This window comes from Theobroma umbraticum, unplaced genomic scaffold (assembly GCF_002168275.2).
Source record: "Theobroma umbraticum cultivar Fairchild unplaced genomic scaffold, ASM216827v3 scaffold_55.0, whole genome shotgun sequence".
Taxonomy (NCBI): Eukaryota; Viridiplantae; Streptophyta; class Magnoliopsida; order Malvales; family Malvaceae; genus Theobroma; species Theobroma umbraticum.
Window position 1 is genome coordinate 4,548,749 of NW_018397270.1, and position 24,748 is coordinate 4,573,496.

The following is a 24,748-nucleotide window of genomic DNA, read 5'->3' on the forward strand; positions in this document are numbered from 1 at the left end:
GACTTCTTAATAATTTATGTTAAATACGTACATTTCAAAAACTAACATACATATAATTATAACAAATCTCAAAACTAAATTAAAAAATATATATGATGAATATTTTATCTTAATAAATATTTACATTTTGCATCATTATAAAAAAAAAATCAAGGTATCGATCCTGTAATACAAATAATGTTGATTCAAGAATGTTAATTAAAGTAAAACTGTGGCTCCAAGTAGTTTCCAAAGTGATTCATGGTGAATTGGTGATGGACTAAAAATTTATTATTTTAAAAAATTTAAATTCCAATATAAATTTTTTGTAATTCATTTTACGTAATAAAACTAACATTTTTATATATAAAAAGGTGTGTTGAAGTGATAATGAAAATGTTTTAATATCAAATAACTTTAAATTAAATAATTGTACTATATATTCTAGGATCATGAACAAGGGTCAAATGGTTTAATGGCGGGTTGGGTTTGGGGAATAGAAGTCAAGGGGAATAGGTGGGGAGGGACAGGGTGTGACAAGTGGGACGTAGCCAGGTGGCAGCATCTCATCCAGGGACCCCTTGAAGTCGTAAAGCTCACGCTGACTTCGTTGTCTTAATGGCTTTTGCCTTCGATGACCGGCAAATCAACACTGGCACCACCAAACCCAATCCCCAAATCCGCAGAATTAATATCCAACGATTTGCGATCCTTTGACGTGGCTGCTCCACCACCTAGATTCTGCCACGCGTCACCTGCAGATGGACTGATTGCTTTCCTTGGATTGGTTGGATTGGGCCATCACATATCAATGAATGTATCTTCTTCTAAAATAAACAGACAGTGCGGCCAGACCAGCATCTCGAGAGCCGACCAGACCAGACCAGACCAATGAAAACACCCCATTTTCCCGAATAAACTTCCAATGCCATGCCGTGGTCACAAATGTTCTTCCAACATGCTTACTCATAACCCAAGCTGTAATTCTGTTCATGTGAAATTGATTAAACTATACAAGATCCTATAATCACCCCATTCACAATCCACCAACACTTGGACACAAGACTCTTTGGTGGAACCATACTGAGAAAATGATAAACAAAAGAAATTGATGCAAACCCATGAACTTGTTTAACATTTTTAAAAGTATCCAATTATAAATGAGAAATGCCTTGTTGACCATGACAAATATTGAACATGCCACTTGAAAGGATATTGATTCGACCTGCATCACTTTCTGTCCACTTTGGAACAATTACAATTTATTCATGGAGCTTGACATACGCTTGGTCAAGACTATGGAGTTTAAAGCAATCATTGAACTGACTTCCTCCGAAGTTAAAAAACAGACCATGACTAAGTCCAAGCTGACAAAAGGAAACCACTCAAAAGATTACATCACCCATGCTGGAGCCCGCGGCAGGCCTTGAAATTCTAGATGACAGCCTTTGGCTTCAGAAATTTTCCTCTTGCTAGTTGCTGGGTCAATCATAGATGAGAACGAGATTTCCCACAAGGTAATGTGATGGCAAGTTTTGAAACACAAACAGACTTGTGTTAATTGCTGTCACCTTAAGTGAAAAGAAAACTGCTAAAGAGTTCTATGGCGCATGATTATCCTTTCCCCTCCATGGGAAACACCCATGTATTCTGTCTAATTCTAGTTTTCCATTAATAGAAACCAAAATCAATACAAAACTATCTAACGGTGGCTTAACAAAGGGTTGAAATTAAAGATGTCAGCATTTCAAGCATACACAGGTAAACAAGATTGATATTTGTATGACCCCCTTTCTTCCTTGGGACATAGGGGGGAAAACCACAAATTTCATAACCAAGAATTCAACAATGGAATGTACAAACTGATTCAATCCACACTCAATACAACATGCTAACGAGGGAAATATGACCCAAGACTCTGCAGTACGCAATACAGCAGGAGCCTAATCTGAAAAACCCTGTTTGATTGAAATTTCAAACAACTTGGTTCAAATTTGTCCATTGGCATGTTCAGATGTTTAATAGCATGCAAGGATATAGCATGGCAGCTCAAGATCATCTAAGCATCGAAGCAAGTGTGCAACAAATTACCCAAAACCTCCCAAAGAAAAAAAATATTAAGAACTAATGTGAGAAGTTCATAAAATAATTTTAAAACACATACAACAAAAATGAAAAGAGACAATTTAGACCTGTAGCCTTACTAGTACTCAAATTGATCAAACTCATGAAGCCGTGACCGCATGCCGTTTGTGCTTGAAAAATGCCTGAAATTCTTTGTAACCACTCCTGTAATGCTCCAGTGTGAAGGAAAGCTGTCGTATTACCTCTCTTTTCTCCTCAGCCACATCTAAGATCACAATTCTCTGCCTATCTACTTCCTTCTCGAGGTCTTTTATTCTCAATTTCAACTCATCTTCTAGATTCTTTGCATGTTTAGATCCAGAAATCAGCTGTAGATGTTCCCTGCTTAACTGCTGTAGATGCTCCTCCATTTGCCCAATCTGCAAATCTCGAGAACTAAGCTCAGCCACAAGAGAGTTTACCTTTGCAATGACTCCATCTTTCTCTGCCATAAGCATATCATACTGCAATTTCAGTCTATCAAGGTTCTTGTTCAAAGCTTCCACATGCACACTTTTCTCAGCAACTTCTGCTTTCAACCGACTGATCTGACCTTGCAACCCAATCTCCTGAACATCATGCAAACCTTTGATTTCCATTTTTTCAGCTTCACATTGCCTTAATTTTTCTTCCAACAGCCTTGCATGTAGTTCCCATTCTTTGAGCCTTGCCTCTAAGAGGGTCTCCTTTTCTAACAGACCAAAAATTTCAGACTGAAAACTTGCTTTCTGCAAGGAGAAATTATCCTGGGCATCACATAATGCAACCTTTAATTCTTCAACTTCATGACCACGATGAGATAGATCATTGCTGTACCTAACAATTTGCTCCTGCAGGTTCACAACCTGCTTCCTCTCCATGTCAAGTTCATGCTTAAACATTGCAATCTCTTCTTCTGATGCCTTGATCTTTCCTTTACTTACAGCAAGCTCCTCCATCAACCTCACAACTTCAGAATTGGAGTCTGAAACATGAGTTTCCAGGTCAACTATCTTTTTTTGCAACTCAAGTACTTTATCTTTCTGCAACACAAGATCAGCTTCCCTCAATTCAGCATCCCTCTGCAATGATTCAAGTTGAACAAGCACATGCTCTGCAAGGACAGGAACAGACTCACTCTTCTTGAGCTCTGCTTTCAACCTCACAATCTCCTCTTCTGCAAGCTGGAGTTTTAGGTTGGAATCTCTTAACTCTTCTTCAAACTTGGTAAGTCTTTCAGTCAGTTCTTCATAATTTCTGTTTTCTCTCATCTTCAACTTACCATCTGAAAACTCTTCATCAGCCACTTGTACCTTCTCTTTCATTGTTGGGAGCTCACTTCCTAGCTCAATAACTTTGTCATGTACTACACCATTATCAGTATTCATAGGTAAGCCCATGTAGATGTTGACAGAGGAGCTGAAAGATTCTGAGTCAGAATCTGATGACAATAAAGACGATGACTCAGTGCCTTCCTTCAATGAGAGATCAGAACTACCACCACCAGAACTGAAAAATGCAGCTTGCTGAATAGACTTATGCATACCCAGTTTTTTATCAGGAGTTAACAGTGGAGAGTGTTGATCAAAACCACTACCAGCGCCTTGTATTTGGCAATCAGATGGCAGACTCTTGCGCAATTCCCTGGTCAAATGATCATGGCGCTCAGCCAGCAACAGATAAATACGGTAGAGTTCCTGAACATGGACAATCACCTCTGACTTATTCTGATGATGCATTTCATCATTTTTTGCCAAATCCTCGATGTTGTCTTCCACCAATTTCAGTATTTGTCTGACACTATGCTCCATTTCTGCAGCCAATAATCTTTTATCATTTATAAGTCACAGGATGATTCCATAATTGTTAAATTGGAGACAATGAGTAGCAAAGAGAATATTTTCTGACATGACAAGACCATGTTTTAGTAAACGAATGACCATCCCAACTTAGAGGTATGATTGTCATATGTGATTTAAATCAACAAGAAAAAATAGTGAACAATAAATGCAGGAACTTCTTACAAGGCTGCTTACCCTTGGAATTTTCTGCCAGCCATTCAGAATTCTCAGGATTCAGATGAGCATCCCACCAACATGATTTGGTGTTCTTCGACTCTGCCTTCTTCACATTTACTTCCATCTGTCTCCAAATGATATAAACTACATCGTATAAGACTTCCAAGAAAATAAACTTCAGGAGAAAAAATCTCGAAAGAAAAGTAACAAACTAATTATGTTCTTGGTGTCAACACAAAGGAAAAACTTGATTGACTTATTAGCTACTTAGAATGCTTGGTTTGGCATCCTGTTGTTCTCGCGTGTGCCCAACACACAAAATAAAGATTGAATAGTGCACACGGCATAAGCTCTGCTCTGCAGCAGCTTGACCTCACCACAGTAAACAAACATGAACAAAACGGATAAAGAATTCTAAGCAGAACCCAATCATGAAATCTAAATTACCAGTGCATGAACTTCATTATGGCCTTATAGAAGACATTTTAAGTTCTAGTGGACCAACAAACAACACAGATTCACCTCTTAGAATACCGATAACTCTTCATATTCATGTCAAACCATAGAAAAAAAGCCAATTGGTTAATTAGCTCACAGATCTGATGAAATCTTCAACCCCAATGAGAGATTCACGGATGATGCTATTTTAACACAGTTGTTATGATCACCAACAAAGACCGTCCATCTCCGGTAGAACCGTCACCGTTTCCATTCATAGAATATAAATCTATGAGCAACCCAGTGTTTGTTTTAGCATTCCCCGTTTCAGCTTTCACAAAAATTCTACGAAAGTAATCTAAATAGAACACCCCTTTTCCATTTTTGTACCACTTCCAAAGGTTTTATTTGACATACCAATAGCATAAACAGAATAAATCTAAACTAAAACAAAGAAATTGATGCACATCAGCACAAAAACATGCATGTACAAGAAAAGAAAAATGTGCTGAGATCACTGAGTCACTGACCTTTGCCTGTTCTCTACTGAAAGAATGAGAGAAGCAGAGGAACAATTGAGACTTTGAAATTTGCAGAGATTGGTGAGCAAGAAAAAGAAAGAAAGAGAGGAAGACAAGGAGAGAAGGGTTGAGAGATGGAAGACAGAAGGCCTAAACCCACCACCCTATAATTGAGACTTTGAAAGCAGCGTGGCCATGTTTTTGGGGCATCATCCTTTTGGCGCCTTTTTCCATGGGATTCATTTTTCTTCCCCTCCATCCCCATATTGCCCCTTCCTTCAATTTTCAAATCTCCCCCCTGCTTTTCTTCTTCCCTCCCTATTCCTCCATTTTTGGGAATTTCAAACTTCAAATTTGAGTAGCACTTGATTGTTTACTCTAATTTGTGGGCCAACCATGATTTGTTCTATTTGGCCATTTCCATCTTGTAATTATTGTAATTTGTACTTATTCATTCATCCTACTTTACTTGACATTAATATACACCTAGCTACTACTAAGTAGCTCATAAGCTAATTTACCCCCTACTTCTTTACCTTCCAACCTAATTAATTCAATTTCGAATTTATTAATATTCAATATGAACACTCTACCTCATAATAATAAATCTCGCAAAACATAAAAATTAATATTTCATACTTACAGATAAAAAATACATAAACTTAATATTATTCGATGATTTTTTATTTACATGACATATAATATGAATTGATAATGTAATTATGAAATAATTAAATGATAATTAATATAAAATGTGAAAATTTTCATAAATTTTACATCGTGATTTGTTATTATTTATACGAGAATTTCGATAATATCAATTGATATTAAATTTAATAATTATTAATATTTTGTTAAGAAAGAGAGAAAAAGAAAAACGTAAATCCTAAAGCAAACAAGGTTAATGTAGTAAAAAGGACAAGGAATGATTTAATAAGGGGGATTAAGAGGTGGGGGCGTGGGGACCCATTCACCGACCGGACGGCTGATGGAAACAAGCTAAATAGAAATTCTGGCGGGAAATTTAAATCGGATGGCCCCACCTTGTTTGATTTTTAGCATTTGGACTGGCAAGTGGGAACAGTTGTAATACAATATTTCACGGGTTGGAATTTTAATTTAATTTTTTACGATTTTAAATTTTAAAAATAAAATTTAAATAAGTTTACAAATTATATATTTATATTTTTAATTTAAAAAGTATATTTAATAAATAAATAAACTTTATATATTCAAAATTTATCACATAATATTTGTAACATAATATGTTTATATTTCAATTACTATTATCTTATATTAATTTTTTGTATTTCCTTCTCCCTTTTGATGTAACATCATTTTCCAATTTCAATAACCGAAAACGAAAAATCATTTTCCATATGGGTGATAAGTAATAATGCAAGCAAAGTTTGTCTTGTTGGATTCCATGGGCTTTCGTGTTTTTATATATTATTATTTATTATTTTTTAAAAATATATATTTATTTATTATTGAATTAAATATTCAAATCATTATGTTCTTGGATTTTTAAATAAACAAGAAGAGAGAAGAGATAGAAGCTAGTGTTGATAGATGGATGTGTGGGCCGGGCTTGACCTTTTTCAAAGTTGAACTTGGGTCCAGCTCACTTTTTTAAAATAATTAAAATTGTAATATTATTATTATTGCATATATTTAAAAATTAAATTTAAAGAGATTATTTACTTAATTATTTGACATCACATGTGACAATATAAACTCTTTTTTAAAACAAAATTATTATCATGCAAATACTATCATCGATCAAATTATTAATTTTTTAATAATTAAGTGATTAAAATATTAAAATTTGTAAATATTAATGGGAGTAAATTCATTTATGATGACAATTTGTTCATATTTGATTACTATTCTTCTTCTACCTAAAAACCTTGGCATAGCAAACCTAACTATGTATCATTTGGACCATCTTCTCCTGCCCTGGATCAACAATTCAGTAGGTGTGGCAGCCTAAACCATCTGTCTCATTTACCAACTCTAAGTTTCTTCATTTCTGAAGAAACCCCAACATTGATTTCCAGCAGCAAACAGCCTCTCTGCCTCCATTTTTAATCACTTGGCTCTCCATTAGGCTTAATTGTGAAACCTGTTACTGCCCCTGGTTCTTCTCCTGTAGGTATTGCAGGCTAAATCATCTGTCTATTTCACCAACAACAGTACATTTCTTCATTTCTGAAGAAACCCCGACATTGGTTTCTAGCAGCAAACAGCCTCTTTGCCTCCATTTTTAACTAGTTGGCTCTCCATTGAATCCTGGTCCTATACAAGTGATGGAAGAACTGGGCTGAGGGTTTGGGGATTTGGGTGGGGAAATTAAAGTGGGAAAAACGTTGCAAAAAGCACTGTCACGCACTCATGGAGACAACCAAACGTGGCCTCACCACTTCCTTTCTTTCTGGAACACAGTACTGCACATCTTTGGAACATATGCCTCGAATTCAAAACAATATAAAACCATTTCCATGTACCCAAAAGAAAGGGCTGCCTCTCCGGCTTTTTGTGTGAAGCTGATGAAGATGCTTCAACTCTGTGAAAACACACATGCTTGTTTCCCTATGACCAGGTCAATTATATCTTTGACTTTGTCTCTGCTTTCATTTTGCAGCAATCTGCATTCTAATTCAGCAATTTTGCTGGTATTTTTCCACTGTTCTTTGCAGGTTTTAAGGGGAAATATTCAATACAAGGAAGCTACAATTAACTAATAATTATGAGAAGGCATATGGATTTGGATAATTCTGATTCTGAGGCCTTGTATTGTATTGATAATTAGGGTGGGGACAATGGCAACTTTTTTATGATTCAGGAGGATAAGGACCTTTTGAATTAAGATCCTCTTTACAGTACGAAAAAGCCAACTGCTTAAATAATTGCCTAATCAGTAGTGTTTGGAGGCCTCCAATCCCATTCAGCTTCTACCTCTTTGGTGGCTTCCATTGATAACTTTTAACATGGCCTACCCCATATTTTGACAAAGCATCTTCATCAGTTGTAGATATAGCAATATCATATAAACAAACATTTATGGTGGATGATCAAATCTACCCATCAGCTTCATGTTAAAAAACATTTTGATTCAGTTGTTTGACTTACAAGCACTACAATAAAATACTGCAACTACTGCTACAGCGGAGGTGAAGGAATTGTGTGTCAAGTAAGGCAGGTTTTGAGTGGGGGGTGAAGGAAAACCGTTCATTTTAATTTCTACTAAGGATATGTGTCATGTCAACGGTCCATGCTTGGTGTTTTGGACCGTCTTGACATAGGATAGCTTTACCCTACTAATGATCGCATTGCAATAATAATTCAATTTAAGATGAGAGGAATGGTTGATTTACACAATTGAACGCCTCTAAAACAAGATTCGGACTGAAAGTGGAGCATGTGTCTGCCACTCGATTACAGCTGAGGGCACGGGGCGAACGAGCAGCGCAAACTTTCTTGTGATGGGTAGAATTGTTTGAAGACAACAGGATAATAATACGCAACAGGGTATTATAAGGGGGAGACTAGTCTTGCTATCTCGAATGTCTTGACCATGCCAAGACTTGTTTCCTCTATTAACTTCTCGGGTCCACAGCTCTGTTACTAAATCAAGGAAAATACACATGTACAAGCATTGAAGAAGCCCGATTTGAGTAATTTGCTGGAAGTCTTCATCCCTGAAAACTACACCTTACCAAATGCTATTGCTCCACTGGCAAAACATTGAGATCCGATGGATGTGAACAACTTCACAATATTCTATAATCTGACTTCTGACTACAATTTACTATTTGGCTTCCCTGTCATTTTACCCTTCTTGTCAATTTTCTAGTTTAAGGTGTTGACATTGTGAATGGGGTTTTTTCCCTTTTACTGCCAGGCGCCAGCTGCTTCCCCTTTTTTCCCTTTCCATTTGTGAAATCTTATGAGGTAGGAGACCAGATACAGACAGATTAAATCATTATCCAGTGCTAGGCCTAGCTATGGCTAGGCTGTTTCCAAGCCATTACCTTGTACTACTCATGTGCTGATGCTGATGCTGATGCTGATGAAGAAAGTAAGAAAGCCCCCATGTTGGTGGAGACTCAACAGAAGAAGTAAATATTACAGCATTTGGTTTTGATTTTTCTCTTTTTTCTCACTAGAGTCACATGCACGGACAAGTTCCTAGTGATGAGAACTAAACCATCATTGGATTGATACACTAAAGCAAATTTGGTTCCTTGGTTATGTGGAACACAGCTTTTTCCCAATTGACCAAGCAAAAAATCACATAGTCAATTTGTGGCAAATTGATTTAAGATTTGGCAGGAAACATTGACTGATTAAAACAATTTTAGATTTATACTAACACTATAGTAATGAAAACCAGGATAATGCTTGGCCTACAACATATGAATAAACAAAAAAATGAATTGAATTAAAAAAAGCCAATAAATCATCAAATGCCCGACAATTGTTTTAATAAAATCATTTTTATTTGAGGTGATGAAAGGAAATACAAGAATCCTAGCTGCTCTGTTGAATGACAGATCTCCATTTCCAAAGGTAACTTTTTGTACGAATTTTCCAATTCTTTTATCTTATGACAACCTGCCTTTTTGTGAGTGTATCACACTAAATTCTATGTATAATGCAATTTGGGGTGCCATGTGGGGTCGACCTTGGAGCATTTTGAACGGTTGATAGATCCTGATACAATGGCAGGAGTTGGGATTTTGTTAGTTTATTAGGATGATTAAGATGAAATTAGCCACATCCAAGCATAGCCGATTGAAAACTTCTAATGATGATTAGATGAAGCAAAAATCATGACCCTTTATGACTAGTCCAACTATAAAATGCCAAATCAGCAAGCTAAGGTCTGAGTTTCCAAGGCAACTGATCATTTCGGCTTGAAAGAAAGAAAGGGTAGAAAAAAAAAAACACCATGGGAGAGGAGGTGAGTTTGACGGAAACTGAAATAGCCATGAGTATTCCACACTTTGTGCTGGTGCATGGTATTAGTGGAGGAGCTTGGTGCTGGTACAAAATCAGGTGCCTCATGGAGAATTCCGGCTACAAGGTCTCATGCATCGACCTCAAAGGTGCTGGGATTGATCAGTCCGATGCCAATTCTATTCTATCTTTTGATGATTATAACAAGCCTCTTTTGGACTTCATGTCTGCCTTGCCTGATACTGAACAGGTTATTATCACTGTAAGCTCTTTCCATTTCTGTAAAGTTTCCGAATGCTCTTGAAGTCATGACTCGCACAAGCTCTTTATTAACAGGTAATATTGGTAGGACATAGTGCTGGAGGCTTAAGTGTAACGCAGGCCACTCACAAATTCTCCAAGAAAATCCGCCTGGCTGTATATGTTGCAGCCACCATGCTAAAACTGGGGTACTTGACTGATCAGGATATCAAAGATGTAAAACTTTCTAACTATACTCTTTATCTCACAGACACCATTAAATTTCTGTCTGGTTAGCTTTTTCTGTGTTGAATTCTGTTTGTGTTTTTCTTTCCCTGGTATGCACCTTTAGTCTATGAAACATAGGGGTTGCTAATGCCAACAGATGGCTTTGCCGAGTGCCAACTGTTTTCATGAAGGCTTGGCTGTCAGCCATATCCCTTTATTTTGCATAGGAACCCCAGAAAGTTACAGTCGGTTACATCTCACTCCATTGCTTTCAGCCATCGAGGTTCACAGCTTCCAACCGTGAATCTACTATACCTGTGGTAGCTGCTTAATTTCATAATCCAAAATTAACCCTTCCCTCATCTTACTCTCCTGTTTTCATTTTCAACCGCACAAAAGGCACAAACATGTCTGTGTCTTCTTTACCATCTAAGGAAGTGACTCTCTCTGCAAAAACGGCAGAAGAAGCATCGATAATAGCATCAGTAATACACAACCTTGCCCATGTCACATGCATCCGCATCAGTCCTCTTGGCTTGCATGCCTAGCATGGGAATCAAAAAGCCCTTACCAACTTGAGAATAACCCCCGACCCAAGAGAGAAATTTGGTTAACAATTAGTTTTTGATTCTTTTCACATATGATTATATCTTTTATATACAAGCGATAGAATCTATCCCCCATCAGCCTTCCAATGCTGAAACTCCACACTTCTCATTTAAATGGTGTGTTTTCAAGACATTTTTTTATGACAGGCAGGATCCTTTAAAGTTTGTCCAATTTGATCCTGGCAATCACCCTAGAACATTTGTTTTATAAATACACAAGTATTCTAGAGTAATGTACATAAAAAATTTCTCCCTTCAATTATTGAAAGCATGCAGTTCTTGTCTTCATGTCTCTTGTTGTCTGATGAAGCAGCAAATGTACGTACGTTTTATTCTCTTCTTATCCTTGCAGTTGGGGTTAGCCGACAAATGCCATTGTTCAAGTCTACTTTTTGTTTAACTACAATCTCACATTTTCACTGGACCTTTGTTAATCTATACACCTTCAATGATTGGAACAGGATAGAAACATAATTCTGTGCTTTTGCTTGTTTCCGAGTGAGTTAGTTAGTTAAATTTCATGATTACCTTGGAAAAGTAAGCAATAATGCTGTCAAGTAAGACCTGATATATATATAAATGTGTTAAACAGGGAGTACCTGATTTATCCGAGTTTGGTGACGTGTACGAATTAGGATTCGGATTGGGACCTGGGCAGCCTCCAACCAGTGCCATTGTCAAAAAGGAATTCCAGCGCAAAATCATCTATCAAATGAGCCCTCAAGAGGTAATTTTCATGGCATTTGACAACTACTTTTATTGTCTTGGTCTATTCTATGTTCTGCTTTGGCATGGCATTCTACCCCACCCCATCCTTTTCCTTTTGGGAAAGACAAGAGGAAACTAGCTAGAACAAAATGTCCTCTTGTGCATAGAATCAATAGCCAAATGCACTCCTGAGTCTTGAACCAATCTACAAACATTTTTTTGTACCATGGTATTGTCTGCAGGATTCAACTCTAGCCACAATGCTTCTAAGGCCAGGACCGATCCTGGCATTGCAGGGTGCCCAATTCACAGAAGAGACAGAGAATGCGTATAATGTGCCCCGGGTATACATCAAGACAATGCATGACAATGTTATAAAACCAGATCAACAGGACGCAATGATAAAGAGATGGCCACCATCTGAAGTCCATGTTTTGGACTGTGACCACAGCCCCTTTTTCTCTGCCCCATTTTTACTCTTTGGCTTGCTGGTTAAACTTGCAGCTTCAGCTGGATACAACCAGGCAAAAAATCTATGCATCTCCAGGGCCGCATGATTGAGAGTCTCAAAGCATTCTTGTTTCCAACATAGAATTATTTGTTTGTTGTTTCCTAGAGTGTGAAATGTAATCACAGTTACCTGCCTGTCCTGATGAATAAGATTACTTGTGAAATTATGCACATTCAGCTAAGCTGACCAAAATGTCTGCACAAGTAGATGTAAACAAAACATTAATTTACATATGGTGGATCATCAACCTTTCCACCACAACCATTTCATGTTTTAAAAAATAATAAAAAATGGATCTGTTAATTGTTTGACTTGGATCAAAAGGTTTAAGAGCCAATACAATGCTTTTGTGAATATTGTATGCTTTCTTTAATAAAATTAAGCCACCTACTTCCAATTTAGTGGATAAAGGAAAGCCAGCCATTAATTTCAACTGTATAATATAGAAGAATATCTAACAGAAGACAAAGACTAAAGGCTATGTTTTTGTCTCACCTAAAATGATTGTAGCCACTTGTACTATGCTTTGTCCTCATATTTTATTTGACTACCATCTAATTATTTCTATATTTTATAGATTTTAATTGATCAGCTTGGCTTGAATTGAGAAGCAACAGTGCTGACCAACAAAACGTGTCTTTCACCAATTTAAGTCCAATTTTTCACCAGGGAGCACATTCCAACCCTTGGTTATGGTTATGATGGTTGACAATTTCATTACCAAAAAGAAGAATATAAAGGGTTCAAGGAAATGGGTTTGAGTAATTTGGTAAATGTGTTCCAATGCGACAACTACAACTCATCCAATACCTATCGTCTATTGCCTCCCACTTGCAAATTTGGAATGCAATCAAAGCATAGAACATCATCTCATCCCTATTCATTGTTTTGGCCTAATTTCCTGCCATTTACTGTTGCATGGTGTTGACAAACATTGCTAAAAGTTTCATTTCTCAAAAGGAAAAAAAGTGAAAGAAGAAGAAAGAAAAACTGCCAGCTTTTTCTTCTTAACTATCTCTTCTCCCATCTCCCCTTTTCCCCCCTTTTTCTCCCTTTTCCTTGATGTTGAGTGCTGAAGCTGATGCAGAAAAGAAACTGCCCCTGCACGTTGGTGAAGGATCTACTCAAAGAACTGCTAAATTTTCATTCCAAACTGTTTATATCAGACACGAGAGTGACATTAATATAAGAAATTTATTGGATATGTGACATAAAATTATGAAAGGAACATCAAGCGAGACACCAAAGGAGGACAGAAGATTTTTATTCAGGGTCAGAGTTCAAATCCCAATTTTCAGGTATATGACATCTAACCACCCATCTAGCTACTTTATGGGGTAGCTGGGCACGATCTCTATTAACATGCTTACACTTTAACATTACCATCAGCTAACTTAAGAGAAACCAACCAGCTCCACTTTAATTGGAAGAAGGGAGACAGGCCATATTGCACCAGGTTTAATAGCAGAAAGCAAGGGAACTGAGTCTGTCGAAAGAAAGAAAGAAAAAAACTCCTGGAAGAACTGAATAACATGTCCTTCAATATCATGACCTCCCTTGAATCATCATTATCATCAGCTTTTAACCAATCAGTTCTGTTAAGGATTTAAGGATGGGGATTGAAACACTAGGTTCTTCTATGCTGTTAAAGAATGAAGCAAATGATTTCTCGAATGCCCCCATTATGGATCATTGTTGCAAGATGTTATTCAACCATTTAAACCAGAAACCTTTCATTGTGATTGCATTTTGGTTTTCAATTTGTCTTAATGTTGGGGATCACCTTAAAGTCCGCAGAGTAAATCTGGCAAAATTGCAGTTCCCCACGAGTGAATCCGGCCTTAAATCGTGCTTGCCAGGTTTCATTGCATAACATTTATGCCTTCAATTATTTAAGGCAAGTTCTTGTCTTAATGTTATGTCATCTTCTTTTGGCTACATCTTGATGTTACACTTATGCATCTGATGACCCCAGCTTTAATCCTTACAGGGTTTAGCCGACAATGGCGCTGTTCCAAGTTTTCTTTGCTAACCATTATTGTTGGATCACACCAAATGATTGACTTTGACAGCGTGAGATGGGCCAAAAACATCAGATATTGTGTGTTGGTTGGTTAGAATTCACAATCATCTTTTGTCAAGTACCTGATTTGTCCGAATTTGGTGACTGTGTACGATTTATAAATATTTGGATTAGGAGATGATCAGTCTCCATCCGTTGTCAACAAGGAATTTCAGTGCTAAATCATCTATAATATGAGACCTCAAGAGGTGATATTCATGGCAACTTGCTGTACCTTGTGTGCGCTGTGGCCTAATTTGCATTCTACCCCACATTTACATCCTCTGCTCACACTTTTCACTGCTTGGAAAAGGAAAACCACGGGGGGTGAAGTCAGGCTTACAAACAATAATTTGCTCTGGGGCCCTGGAAACATGAACTTAGATTCCCTGACCTCCCTTAAAGATTTATTTGTAGGTCTGACAACACAGGTATAAGACTATTACCAAAAGCATTGTGGATCATGAGTACTGTGACAGTGTTGAAGCAAGTTAAATGATGGCATTTCTCCAGGAATCAACTCTGGGTGCACTGCTTTAATTTGAGGCCTGGACCATTCCTAAGCATTAGTCAATGCCAGGTTGAGAGAAGAAAGTGATGAAGATGATAAAAGAGGTGGCCGTCCATCTGATGATCTATATATGTTTTGGACAGTGACCATAGTCCCTTTTAGCCTTTCTTCTCCACCCCATTTTTCACCCTTTGGCCTGCAGGTTCTGGTTAAAGCTGCCAATTCTGCTGGATATAACTAGTTAGGGAAATTCAATGCTAGACCCTTGGGCTCTTGAGTCTAATTCAGTAAGTTTCAAGAATAAGCTGGTAAATCTACATTGGTTGAGTTGGGGAATTCATTGATTATAGAACCAACCATGAAAATTAAGATATATATATATATATATATATATATTTATGCCTAGGCTTGCAACCTTGTATGATGTATTTGCATACAACATTATGCATACCTTCAAGTCACTGTTCTGGTTGCAAGCTATGGGGGATGATTCATTGATCATCAACATGAACAAATTTCTCTCAAAACTTTGAAAAGAATAATTTTGGTCAATACCCTTATGTTATTGGCATAAAAATTTCATTTTCTAATGTTCACAAAATATATTATATTTACTTCTGAGTATTTAATTAAATAATTGATACATATATTTTTTATATAAAAGTTTCGGTATTGATATTTTATTTTAAATTTTAAAAATATTTAATATTATTCTTTAATATATATATAAAAAAAGAAATAGAGATGGAGGAATATTATTTTATTTATTTAATTTTTAATATTTAAAGGAGGAGGGGAAATGGCCATTTGGGGCGTATGGATGTGACTAAACCCAAAAGGCGAAGCGGCATAAGCCCAAAACTTTTGACCCTGCTTTTACCTATTCCAACCAATCAAAAACAGCCACGTGATCGCAGATGAGGATTCCGCAATCGGATCGAGGCAGTTTTAATTTCCTATAAACCAGGCCCTCCATGTCCAAAGCTTCCTCTTTTCTTCACGAAAGCCTTCTTCCTGGCCTTGCCTCTGCAATCCTCCAAAGGTCTCTCCTTTTTCTTTATAGTTTATAGATTTGCTGTTCTTCTTGTTCTTGTCTTATTGTTGATCGGATGAATTTTTTTTTCCTTTTTTTTGTGGTTCAAAAATCAAGATTTGAACTTGCAATTGCTTTCTTGATTTGCCGTTGGAATCATTGTCTTCATTTCCTCTTATTATTATTATCAATATTTTTTCTTTCTGAAACGGAAGGGCTGGGCTTTAAGTTGCACAGATCTAGTTATGATTTCGTTGGTTTTTCTATTTTTCATGCTTAATTATATGTGAAATTGCTTTTTTCCTACTCTTTTTTTTGTTGTTGTTATTACTTGTTACTTGCAATTCTGTTACTGAATTTTGCAATCTGGGTCAGGCAGGGTTTCGTCTTCTGCATAAGCGTGTTGAATTGATTTTTGAGCTATAGTTCAAATGGGAAAAATGTACCATAGCTTGTTAGATAAAAAGGGGTATGAACATAAGTGTTTTATATAAATGGTAGAAATGAGCTTATTTATGAAGATGTTTTTAAGTTATACTCAATTATCCAAGTGAATTTAGGTGTGCGATTTGTAGGGTAACATGAAGTTGAATGATGGCAATATGGTATAGAATTCAGTTATTTCAGCTCATCAGGTTTTAATACCTTAAAACTAGAAACTGAAGGGTAAGAGATGGTGTTTTGTGGAAAAGAGGTGTAGTGATGCATTAGTTGTAGTGCTTGAATGTTACAACAAAGTATATATTTTTAGCTACTTAATGTCGAATGTTCACTTTTCTTTGCAAGTTGTTATAAGGCATGCAATAAGCAACCTTTTTCTAAGAAAAATTTGTGTTTTGTGTTTGTTTCCATATTGATAAGTTAAGGTGATTTGTGGGACTTATGTTTAATTCTAGAACTAACTTTGTGTTGCCTTGAGCTACAGCTTTGGAAATCTGATCTTCATGAATTCAAGAAGCACTGTTGCATCCACTGTTTCCTGCAAATCGGGAAACAAGAACGATTTTCTCTTCTGGATTTTGGCTTGCTTGCTTCCAAGTTTTTTAGGAACCCCTGTTGCATACGTTAACTTCCAGCTGTTTAAGGCCATTGTACGGAGCCCTTCTTCATCTATTCACATCTTGGAATCATTCGGAGAGATCCAGCCATAGCCACAAAGCCTTTTCAAAATAAACTGCCTCGTTTCATTTAAGCAGCATGGTTTCCTCTCACTTATCTAGTTTAAATGGGTCCCGTATGCAGAAACCCTTCCAAAATAAGTTTCTTTTCCCCAGTGGACAACCTGATACTTTGGCCTCTGATCATGTTGAGTTTGATTTCTCTGATGTGTTTGGGCCTGCTCCAGTTCAAGCCTCAACAGAAATCAGCACTGAGAATCCTAAAACTCTGATTGTTGCAACTGAATCAAATGAATTGCTTTATGATGAACCAGCTGTCATCTGTAGCCGCTCACATTCCTTGGTTGGGCCCTCAAGTTATGTTAGCCACTCATTGAAGCTTAGCAAGCTTACATTACGTGAAACAGGGGATTCCTTGGAACTTGTAGAAGGAGTTAGGGAAGAGGCTCAAAAAGAATTTAGGAAACCTTCAATTGATGATGTTATTCTGGAGAACCCAGATGGCCGTGTAGAGAGTCATTCTTTGGAACACCAGTCTGTGGGACTTGAAGATTTTGAAGTTCTAAAGGTTGTTGGCCAAGGTGCTTTTGGAAAGGTCTATCAAGTGAGGAGGAGTGATACTTCAGACATATATGCAATGAAGGTCATGCGCAAGGATAAGGTTATGGAGAAAAATCATGCTGAATACATGAAATCTGAGAGGGATATATTAACAAAAGTGGACCACCCTTTCATCGTGCAGCTCAGATACTCATTCCAAGTAATGACATATTAGTAGAATAATGTTTGATATTTCTGGTTGCCTTTTTCTCTTATGGTGTTCACATTTTTCGATGGTGCCATGCTAGTAGAAATAGGATAATGTACTGAAGCTGAATACTGTGGCAATCATTTTATGTGGCTGTGACTGTCATTTGTAACATAGATACAAATTTATTTGTCGTTTCTTGCAGACCAAATATAGGCTGTATCTCGTGCTTGACTTTGTTAATGGGGGGCATCTTTTCTTCCAGCTTTATCGCCAGGGCTTGTTCAGGTATGATATTGTAAGCTGTAACTGCTTTTTGTATTTGTGGTGTGAAGTTTGAAGTTTCTGGAGCATGGTCCAACATTTTGTATTTCCTTCTTCAGGGAAGATTTGGCCCGCATATATACAGCAGAGATAGTATCAGCTGTTTCTCATCTCCATGCTAATGGCATAATGCACAGGGATCTCAAACCGGAAAATATTCTTCTAGATGCAGATGGACATGTAAGAGTGTGCAAAAGGCTCTGTTTGCGCATGTGCCTATGCTGTTTCTCATCTACTAGGGATTGTATTTACTGCTTGTATGTCCATGCTGATAGCAGAATCCAAGGTTCTCAAACCTGAAAATATTGTTTGAAAACGTGTGTTTGACCTGGTAATTGGTTGTTGTTGTGGTCACTATCTATGTGATGGCCATGCTTGGTAAACTGTGTGCATGACTGACTCTTGTTTTACATAGATTGTATTGACTGATTTCTATACTATCTTTATGTTGGTTGGTGCTACCCTTATGCTTACCAGGTTATGCTGACTGATTTTGGGCTAGCAAAGGAATTTGATGAAAATACAAGATCAAATTCCATGTGTGGAACTTTAGAGTACATGTCTCCTGAAATTGTTCTTGGCAAAGGCCATGACAAGGCTGCTGATTGGTGGAGTGTGGGAATTCTACTGTATGAAATGCTTACTGGGAAGGTGGGTACATGATTCTCCACTATGATAATTTTTATTTCTGTTAACATATCTGTGGTTCCTGGTTAGCAGTAGTGTAATTTGATCCCATGTAGTGGAAAAGGCATTGTTGTTTTCTGCCCTTGTCTGGCAAATCTAAACTTTTTGAGGAGCCAAAAAATGTCCATTCTTAATATACATCTTGTCATAATTTCTTTGGGGAGAAAAGATACTTTTCTTTTGTTTTGGGTGCTTGATGAAAACAACTTGACCATATTCTAAATTAAGTAATACTGTTGGGAAGCACACTTTTTATTATAGGAAGTTTGCTTGCCTGCTTCTGTCCTTTAATGGTAGTTTTTGCAGGGAAGTCTCTTCTAGGAGCAGATACGTAAAAGTAATAACTACCTATAATTACAAGTACATCAAAGAATCAGAATTACTTGTCATTCTTCCCATTCTGTTGGGCTTTAATGTAGTCTTGTGATTTCAGATCTTGATTTGTTCTTTTGATCTGGGGAAGTTTTATGTGTAATGTCTCATGCTTTATTGTGTACTTTTTGCAGCCACCCTTCATTGGTGGAAACAGACAGAAGATCCAGGAGAAAATAATAAAGGATAAGATTAAGCTGCCAGCATTTCTGTCGAGTGAAGCGCACTCAATCCTCAAGGGGGTAAACTCACTTTCTCATATACTTTATGCCTTTAACATATGATTCAATGCTCTCAAAAAGTCCAAAACTTGCATAGCTGTGAACTTAATTGTTCTACTCCATGTTATGCAAAAAAGTGTAAAATTTGTTCCAACTGTGAAACTTAGTTGTGCTGCTTCAGGATATGCAATTTTTGCTGTTACTCCTGACCATCCAGTTGCTTGAATATTCTTGCCTCTATGTAACGATTCCTGCTCTAGGCTGATGCTGCAAATAATTAATGAGGAAATTTGGATTTAAAAGAGTTTATTTTTCTCTTCAGCTGCTGCAGAAAGAAGCAAGCAAGCGTCTTGGCAGTGGACAAGGTGGTAGTGAGGAGATCAAACGTCATAAGTGGTTCAAGTCCATTAACTGGAAGAAACTAGAGGCTCGAGAGATTAGGCCAAGTTTTCTCCCTGAAGTTGCGGGGAACCACTGTGTTGCTAATTTTGAGGAGTGCTGGACTAACATGCCACTTCTTGATTCTCCAGTTGCTAGTCCAACATTCGGTGAGAATCCCTTTAAGGGATTCACATATGTGAGGCCTGCAGCCTCATTTCTTCAGAGAAATGCTTGATGTTGTCTGAGATTTCCTATTCGCATATTGCCAAGTGGCTGAATATGGCTGTGCCAGTAGGCATCTGTCGTTAAGTTTGTTGTTTGTCTAATTGTCAGTTATGAACTATATGTATGTGTGTTTTTCCTTTTCCTTTCTGTTCTGTTTCTTTGAACCAAACTCTGCTGTCTGCTCTTGAACATGTATTTTAAGAAGACATGATGGATATTATGAAGATCTGAGCGGTGTTTTTGTGTTGCAGTAGTTGTTTTCTAACTCTGTCCTTATTCTGTTACTTTGATGGTCACAAGGCATAAAAAAATCTTCTTATGTCAAATTGCTTGGGATGTTGAACCAGCAGGACTTTAAACAGACCTTTCCTGGTAACCTCGGATTTCCATAGTTATAACAGTCGCAACATTGATTGAATGTGATGTGCACGTGCATTTGAGTCTGTTGGGGGATTGGTTTGGTTTGGTTTTCAGTGCATGGTGCACAGACAGCCTCAAATGTATGCCTATATACAAAGCAAGAAAACATACGCATTGTGAAAGTTTTATTTCAAATGTACCCAGGGATTGTCAATCATTAATCCTGGATTTGGTTGATCAAATTAGCAAATTGTTTCATACAAAATAATGCAGACCTGGAAACCCCTAAGCAGGCAGAAGAAAAAGAAAGAAAAGAGGAAACAAAGGCTCCAGAGAGTGGATCATGTTTCCTGGAAGGAAGATAAACCGATACTGGCATAGTATTTTAATTTACTTTTTTGGGACTTTTCTTTCAACAAAAAAATAGGAAGTAGCAAATTATGTTCATCACTAGAGGTTCCGATGCATGATCCGGCTTCCAATAAGCCTGAAAAGGAAATAACAATATCTGGTAACTAAACCATTTCAGTTTCTGGAACTTTAATGTCACCAAAATCATTGTCCTCTCCAGATAACTCTTCAAGGGACCGGCCATTGGTTTCTGGCACCAAGAAAGTGAACAAAAACCCAACCATGTTCACGACGGAAAGTGCAATGATTACCTCCTTGATTTTCTTGTCCTCTTGAGTGTATTTCTGGAACACAAATGCAGCTATGATGGCTCCTGCTTTTCCTGCAGCTGCAGAGATCCCATGGCAAGTTGAACGGAGCCGTGCGGGAAATATCTCGGCCGGTACGATGAAGGTTGTGCTATTGGGTCCAAAGTTGGCAAAGAAAAAGGTGAGGCCATATAGAATGGCGAACAATGTGGTGTGCCCGTGGCAAAAGTCCTTGGTCGCACTTCCCTTGCACTTCTCCCCCCTAAGATCATGGTAGCGAAATCCAAGGATCGCCATACAAATGGACATCATAAGAAAGCCACCGAGCTGTATCATGAAGCGTCCAATCTTGTCAATGAGGAACACAGTGAACCAGTATCCTGGAACAGTTGCAGCAAGTGCTATCAGGAACATGGCTTTAGACAGCTGGAAGGTCTCTTCAATAGCATTCATCGACGACGCTTTATCCAACAGTCCACTTGCGGGGTAGACGTCATTCTGAGTGAGCTGGAGACTATAGAAGGCAATATCCAGCAGGAACCAGGTAGTGCAAGTCCCTAGAAGGTGAGTTCCATGCCTCTTCATAAACTCAGAAGAGAATAGTCCATATGATGAATTTGGGTCAACCTTGGCACTTGATTCCGCAACAGTTAGGTCTGTTTCAAGGACTTTGGCCATATCAGCGGCGGCTTTTTTTGGGTCTCCCTGGACCAATGCTGTGAACCTAGCAGTTTCCGGCATTTTGAGACGCCAATAGTAGGTCAAAGCAGCAGGGACGGCTCCAAACATGAGCACAATCCGCCAAACAAAATCTCCTTCTGGTTGAGTTGATAGCACATGATTGGCACTAAATGCATCGGCTGGATAAGCAAGCAAGAATGCCTTGGAGACCATCATTGCTACAATTCCTGCAACAAGTATACCTGTCCCTTGCATTGCAAAGACTGCAGCAATAAATGCTCCCCGGGTTTTTTGGTTGGCATATTCCGACATGATCACAGCCGAGAGTGGATAGTCTCCACCAATGCCGAAACCCAGCCAGAAGCGGAAGAAGCAGAGGGTACCAATCACACTCTTAGCTGTGGAACCGAAGGAAATGCCAGAAGCTATGGCACACCCCACCATAGTGACAAGGGTGATCCCATAAACTTTCTTCCTGCCAAGTTTGTCCCCAAGCCAACCAAAGAAGAGCTGCCCTGCCAACGTTCCAAATAAAGCCACCCCGCTCACAGCATTTTTTATGTCATTTGGGAAAGTGCCTGGCTTGCCAGTCACTGGGTCATAGTAGTACAATCGGCCTATGAGCCTGGATACAGCAGTTATGCAGAAAATATCATAAGCATCAGTGAAAAATCCCATGCCGGCGATAACGATGGCCTTGAAATGGTACTTTTGAGTCCTGGCATCGTCAAGAGCTGATAAAATGGCTTGGCTTCCTTCTGCCATGCTGAAAATAACTTTTGCGAGAATCTGATTATGACAAACAGTGATGGGCTCACCGTGGAGGGGATTCAATGCCTGATTTATGGAGTGGGGAAAGCTCAGAAAAACGGTGTCTTTTGTCTTTGTTTTTGACCTATAAACAAGAAATTCTCTTAGGAGCTAACGTCTAGTTGGAACAGCCACCCAAAAAGGAGTGTGTATATATATATATATACACAGTTTTAGGCTTAGCTTTGGAAACAAGAGACAATTTGGTGTCTAGGAATCATAAAATGCACACTCCTGCGACTTCTGGTTGCTTCAATATATTTCTGCACACTGCATTGGCTCTTCCTTGAGCTAAGAATGAGCTGTGGTCATTTCCATTGTCTTATGTGCACTAGAAAACACGAGGAAACCTCCCAACTTTTTATTGTTTCTCCACTTTTGTGGATAATCCGCTTGAATGATCCCATCCCTTGTCCGGGTGGGATATCTCCAAAGCCTGTTTTGGACTTTCTTATGCAGATTCTCACCACCAATTGAATCCCATTGGATTCTTCGAATTCCCAATGTCATATGTTCTGATTTATGACTTTCTTTTTAAGAAACTGAACGGAAACAACGTTCCTCTGAGGTCCTTAAGAGCCAGATGCTCACATTGTAGAGTCATTTACTCAAAATGGAGATATCAGCAAGCAACGCAACAAGACTTTTGTGTCTTTATGGCTTTCTGGTGACTTCTCTTCTGTTATCTCAAATCAATGCAGGTTCCTCCCTCTCTCTCTCTCTCGCTTTGTTTGTGATTTGAGTGCTTGCAATCCCCACCAATTCAGCTATTGCCATAGCTGGTTGAGGTATATGCAGCTAAGATGACCATGTTCATTTGGAAAGTTGTTGTCAGTTTTAGGATCCTTCAAATGAAAATCATTAGTGTATACATATAAAATATAACTTTATGTGTATGTGTAAGGTCAGATTACACAGTTTAAAATTTATTCATTCTCACTATGAATAATCTCAAATTTATTTCAACTCAAAAGTCAATTACATGTGCTCATGATAACTCCAAAACATTGGATTGTTAATATATTTAGGGAAATTGATAACTTTTAGAGATCTCTAATTCCAGTATAGTCTTCTAGCATTCATTTTAACTATCAGAATCTGCAAAATATTAATAAGTTGATTTAAATACTGCATCTCCCTTTCTCATTTTTCTCTCAATTCAAAATTTGGTGGTTCCCTCATACAACTGATGAGTCTACATGAGGAAAATCTAGTAACTCTTAATTAACTAACTACTGTTTTGTTAGTTTCCTTAAGTTAAAAGGGTGGGGTGGGATGGTAGAATAAGTGTCTTGCAGAGAACCCTGCTCTTTCATAATTATTCTGCATATATGGTCTTTGCAGATGGAAAAATCAAGCAAGTCACAGATCCCACTGGAAATGTAAATCTGAGTCCATTTCAACAGTGGAGAAGTGCTTATGAATGCCTGCAAAATGTATTCTCACCCTCTATATATATATATATATTTGTATTAGTTCTAAACTTTTCAGTTTCCTCCCTTCCAAATGTAATTCTTGCATCAAAGGCTTGTATTGTATTTAACAGAAATCAGAAAGTTACTGTTCAGACAAGTATACATTAACTGAGGCAGGATGGATGAACGTAACCACGGCAGACACAGAAGAATTTTGTAAGCCTGGAGGGTGTGGAGAACATACCATGGCAGTGTTGACTTGCATTCATCTGGTTAAACGAGACTACAAGTTTGCCAACAAGGCTACCGTGCAGGACCTCAATTTCACAATCACACAAGGATGTGACTCTGGTAATTGTTCATTTTGTTTCTCAGTTCTGTAACAGCATGAATTTGAGTTTCTAATTGGACAACATAACTTAGATGCTGCTATCTTTTTGTAGGATTCAATGAGACCACAATCATTAATGATGCCAGAAGGACAGGCAAGAGTGGGATTGAGTTCATAATTTCTATTTTAGTAGCTCTATTTCTGTTGATGCACTTCCATGATTAAACTATTTTGATCCTTCTCTGGCATTATCATATATAAAAGAGCTCTATGTTAGCATATCATTTGTGCTCGATGCTAAACCCTGTACTTCAAATAAAGGAGCAAATAAGAAGGATACATGGTTAGGGAAAGGAAGTCTGTGTTTTGCGCATATGCTGTAATTCATTTTGAAAAAGAAATGAAACAAAGCATGATATGAGTCCTGAGCCAAATCTGGCAAGCAAAAAGACACTAAATAAATTGTAACAATATTGTACTATTATGTTATATAT

General features: G+C 37.8%; 4 protein-coding genes and 1 pseudogene across 7 annotated transcripts; 3 read left to right on the forward strand and 2 right to left on the reverse strand.

Annotated features, from left to right (window-relative positions):
• Positions 1 to 947: 947 nt before the first annotated feature.
• Positions 948 to 5,317, reverse strand: LOC110426172 (myosin heavy chain, striated protein). 3 transcript variants are annotated; one of them, XM_021441327.1, is made up of 4 exons: positions 5,069 to 5,317; positions 4,119 to 4,224; positions 2,184 to 3,895; positions 948 to 965 (listed from the first exon to the last, which is right to left on the reverse strand). In XM_021441327.1, exons 2-3 carry the CDS (start codon positions 4,222 to 4,224, stop codon positions 2,205 to 2,207), a joined length of 1,797 nt encoding a protein of 598 aa, XP_021297002.1. In that variant the 5' UTR covers positions 5,069 to 5,317; the 3' UTR covers positions 948 to 965; positions 2,184 to 2,204. The 3 variants fall into 3 exon arrangements, with proteins under 3 accessions (XP_021297002.1, XP_021297001.1, XP_021297000.1); XM_021441326.2 differs by lacking the exon at positions 948 to 965 and adding an exon at positions 1,124 to 1,458; XM_021441325.2 differs by lacking the exon at positions 948 to 965 and having other exon boundaries at positions 2,081 to 3,895; positions 5,069 to 5,316.
• A 4,648-nt stretch (positions 5,318 to 9,965) lies between these two features.
• On the forward strand, positions 9,966 to 12,525 carry MES17 (methyl esterase 17). The gene is made up of 4 exons (XM_021441482.1): positions 9,966 to 10,271; positions 10,358 to 10,498; positions 11,690 to 11,824; positions 12,048 to 12,525. The coding sequence occupies exons 1-4, from the start codon at positions 10,014 to 10,016 to the stop codon at positions 12,360 to 12,362; spliced, it is 849 nt and encodes a 282-aa protein (XP_021297157.1). The 5' UTR covers positions 9,966 to 10,013; the 3' UTR covers positions 12,363 to 12,525.
• A 3,253-nt stretch (positions 12,526 to 15,778) lies between these two features.
• Positions 15,779 to 20,248, forward strand: LOC110426154 (serine/threonine-protein kinase AtPK2/AtPK19-like). Its single transcript, XM_021441291.1, has 7 exons — positions 15,779 to 15,931; positions 16,848 to 17,800; positions 17,994 to 18,076; positions 18,172 to 18,292; positions 18,590 to 18,763; positions 19,306 to 19,413; positions 19,715 to 20,248. Exons 2-7 carry the CDS (start codon positions 17,120 to 17,122, stop codon positions 20,006 to 20,008), a joined length of 1,461 nt encoding a protein of 486 aa, XP_021296966.1. The 5' UTR covers positions 15,779 to 15,931; positions 16,848 to 17,119; the 3' UTR covers positions 20,009 to 20,248.
• A 467-nt stretch (positions 20,249 to 20,715) lies between these two features.
• On the reverse strand, positions 20,716 to 22,728 carry LOC110426153 (low affinity inorganic phosphate transporter 8-like). Its single transcript, XM_021441290.1, has one exon. The coding sequence runs from the start codon at positions 22,461 to 22,463 to the stop codon at positions 20,874 to 20,876; it is 1,590 nt and encodes a 529-aa protein (XP_021296965.1). The 5' UTR covers positions 22,464 to 22,728; the 3' UTR covers positions 20,716 to 20,873.
• Positions 22,729 to 22,816: 88 nt separating this feature from the next.
• On the forward strand, positions 22,817 to 24,432 carry LOC110426358 (uncharacterized; annotated as a pseudogene). Its single transcript, XR_016351904.1, has 4 exons — positions 22,817 to 23,209; positions 23,853 to 23,944; positions 24,055 to 24,274; positions 24,367 to 24,432. The product of XR_016351904.1 is annotated as an uncharacterized LOC110426358 (transcript).
• The last annotated feature ends 316 nt before the right edge of the window (positions 24,433 to 24,748 follow it).

Excerpts from the sequence above, each read along its gene's own strand:
- LOC110426172 (XM_021441327.1), bottom strand. The coding sequence starts at position 4,224 with ATGGAAGTAAATGTGAAGAAGGCAGAGTCGAAGAACACCAAATCATGT. Across the intron at positions 3,896-4,118 it reads GCTGGCAGAAAATTCCAAGG|AAATGGAGCATAGTGTCAGA; the intron begins GTAAGCAGCCTT and ends TATTGGCTGCAG.
- LOC110426154 (XM_021441291.1), top strand. The coding sequence starts at position 17,120 with ATGGTTTCCTCTCACTTATCTAGTTTAAATGGGTCCCGTATGCAGAAA. Across the intron at positions 18,293-18,589 it reads TTCTAGATGCAGATGGACAT|GTTATGCTGACTGATTTTGG; the intron begins GTAAGAGTGTGC and ends TATGCTTACCAG. Across the intron at positions 19,414-19,714 it reads CGCACTCAATCCTCAAGGGG|CTGCTGCAGAAAGAAGCAAG; the intron begins GTAAACTCACTT and ends TTTTCTCTTCAG.
- LOC110426153 (XM_021441290.1), bottom strand. The coding sequence starts at position 22,463 with ATGGCAGAAGGAAGCCAAGCCATTTTATCAGCTCTTGACGATGCCAGG.
- MES17 (XM_021441482.1), top strand. The coding sequence starts at position 10,014 with ATGGGAGAGGAGGTGAGTTTGACGGAAACTGAAATAGCCATGAGTATT. Across the intron at positions 10,272-10,357 it reads CCTTGCCTGATACTGAACAG|GTAATATTGGTAGGACATAG; the intron begins GTTATTATCACT and ends CTTTATTAACAG. Across the intron at positions 10,499-11,689 it reads CTGATCAGGATATCAAAGAT|GGAGTACCTGATTTATCCGA; the intron begins GTAAAACTTTCT and ends TGTGTTAAACAG.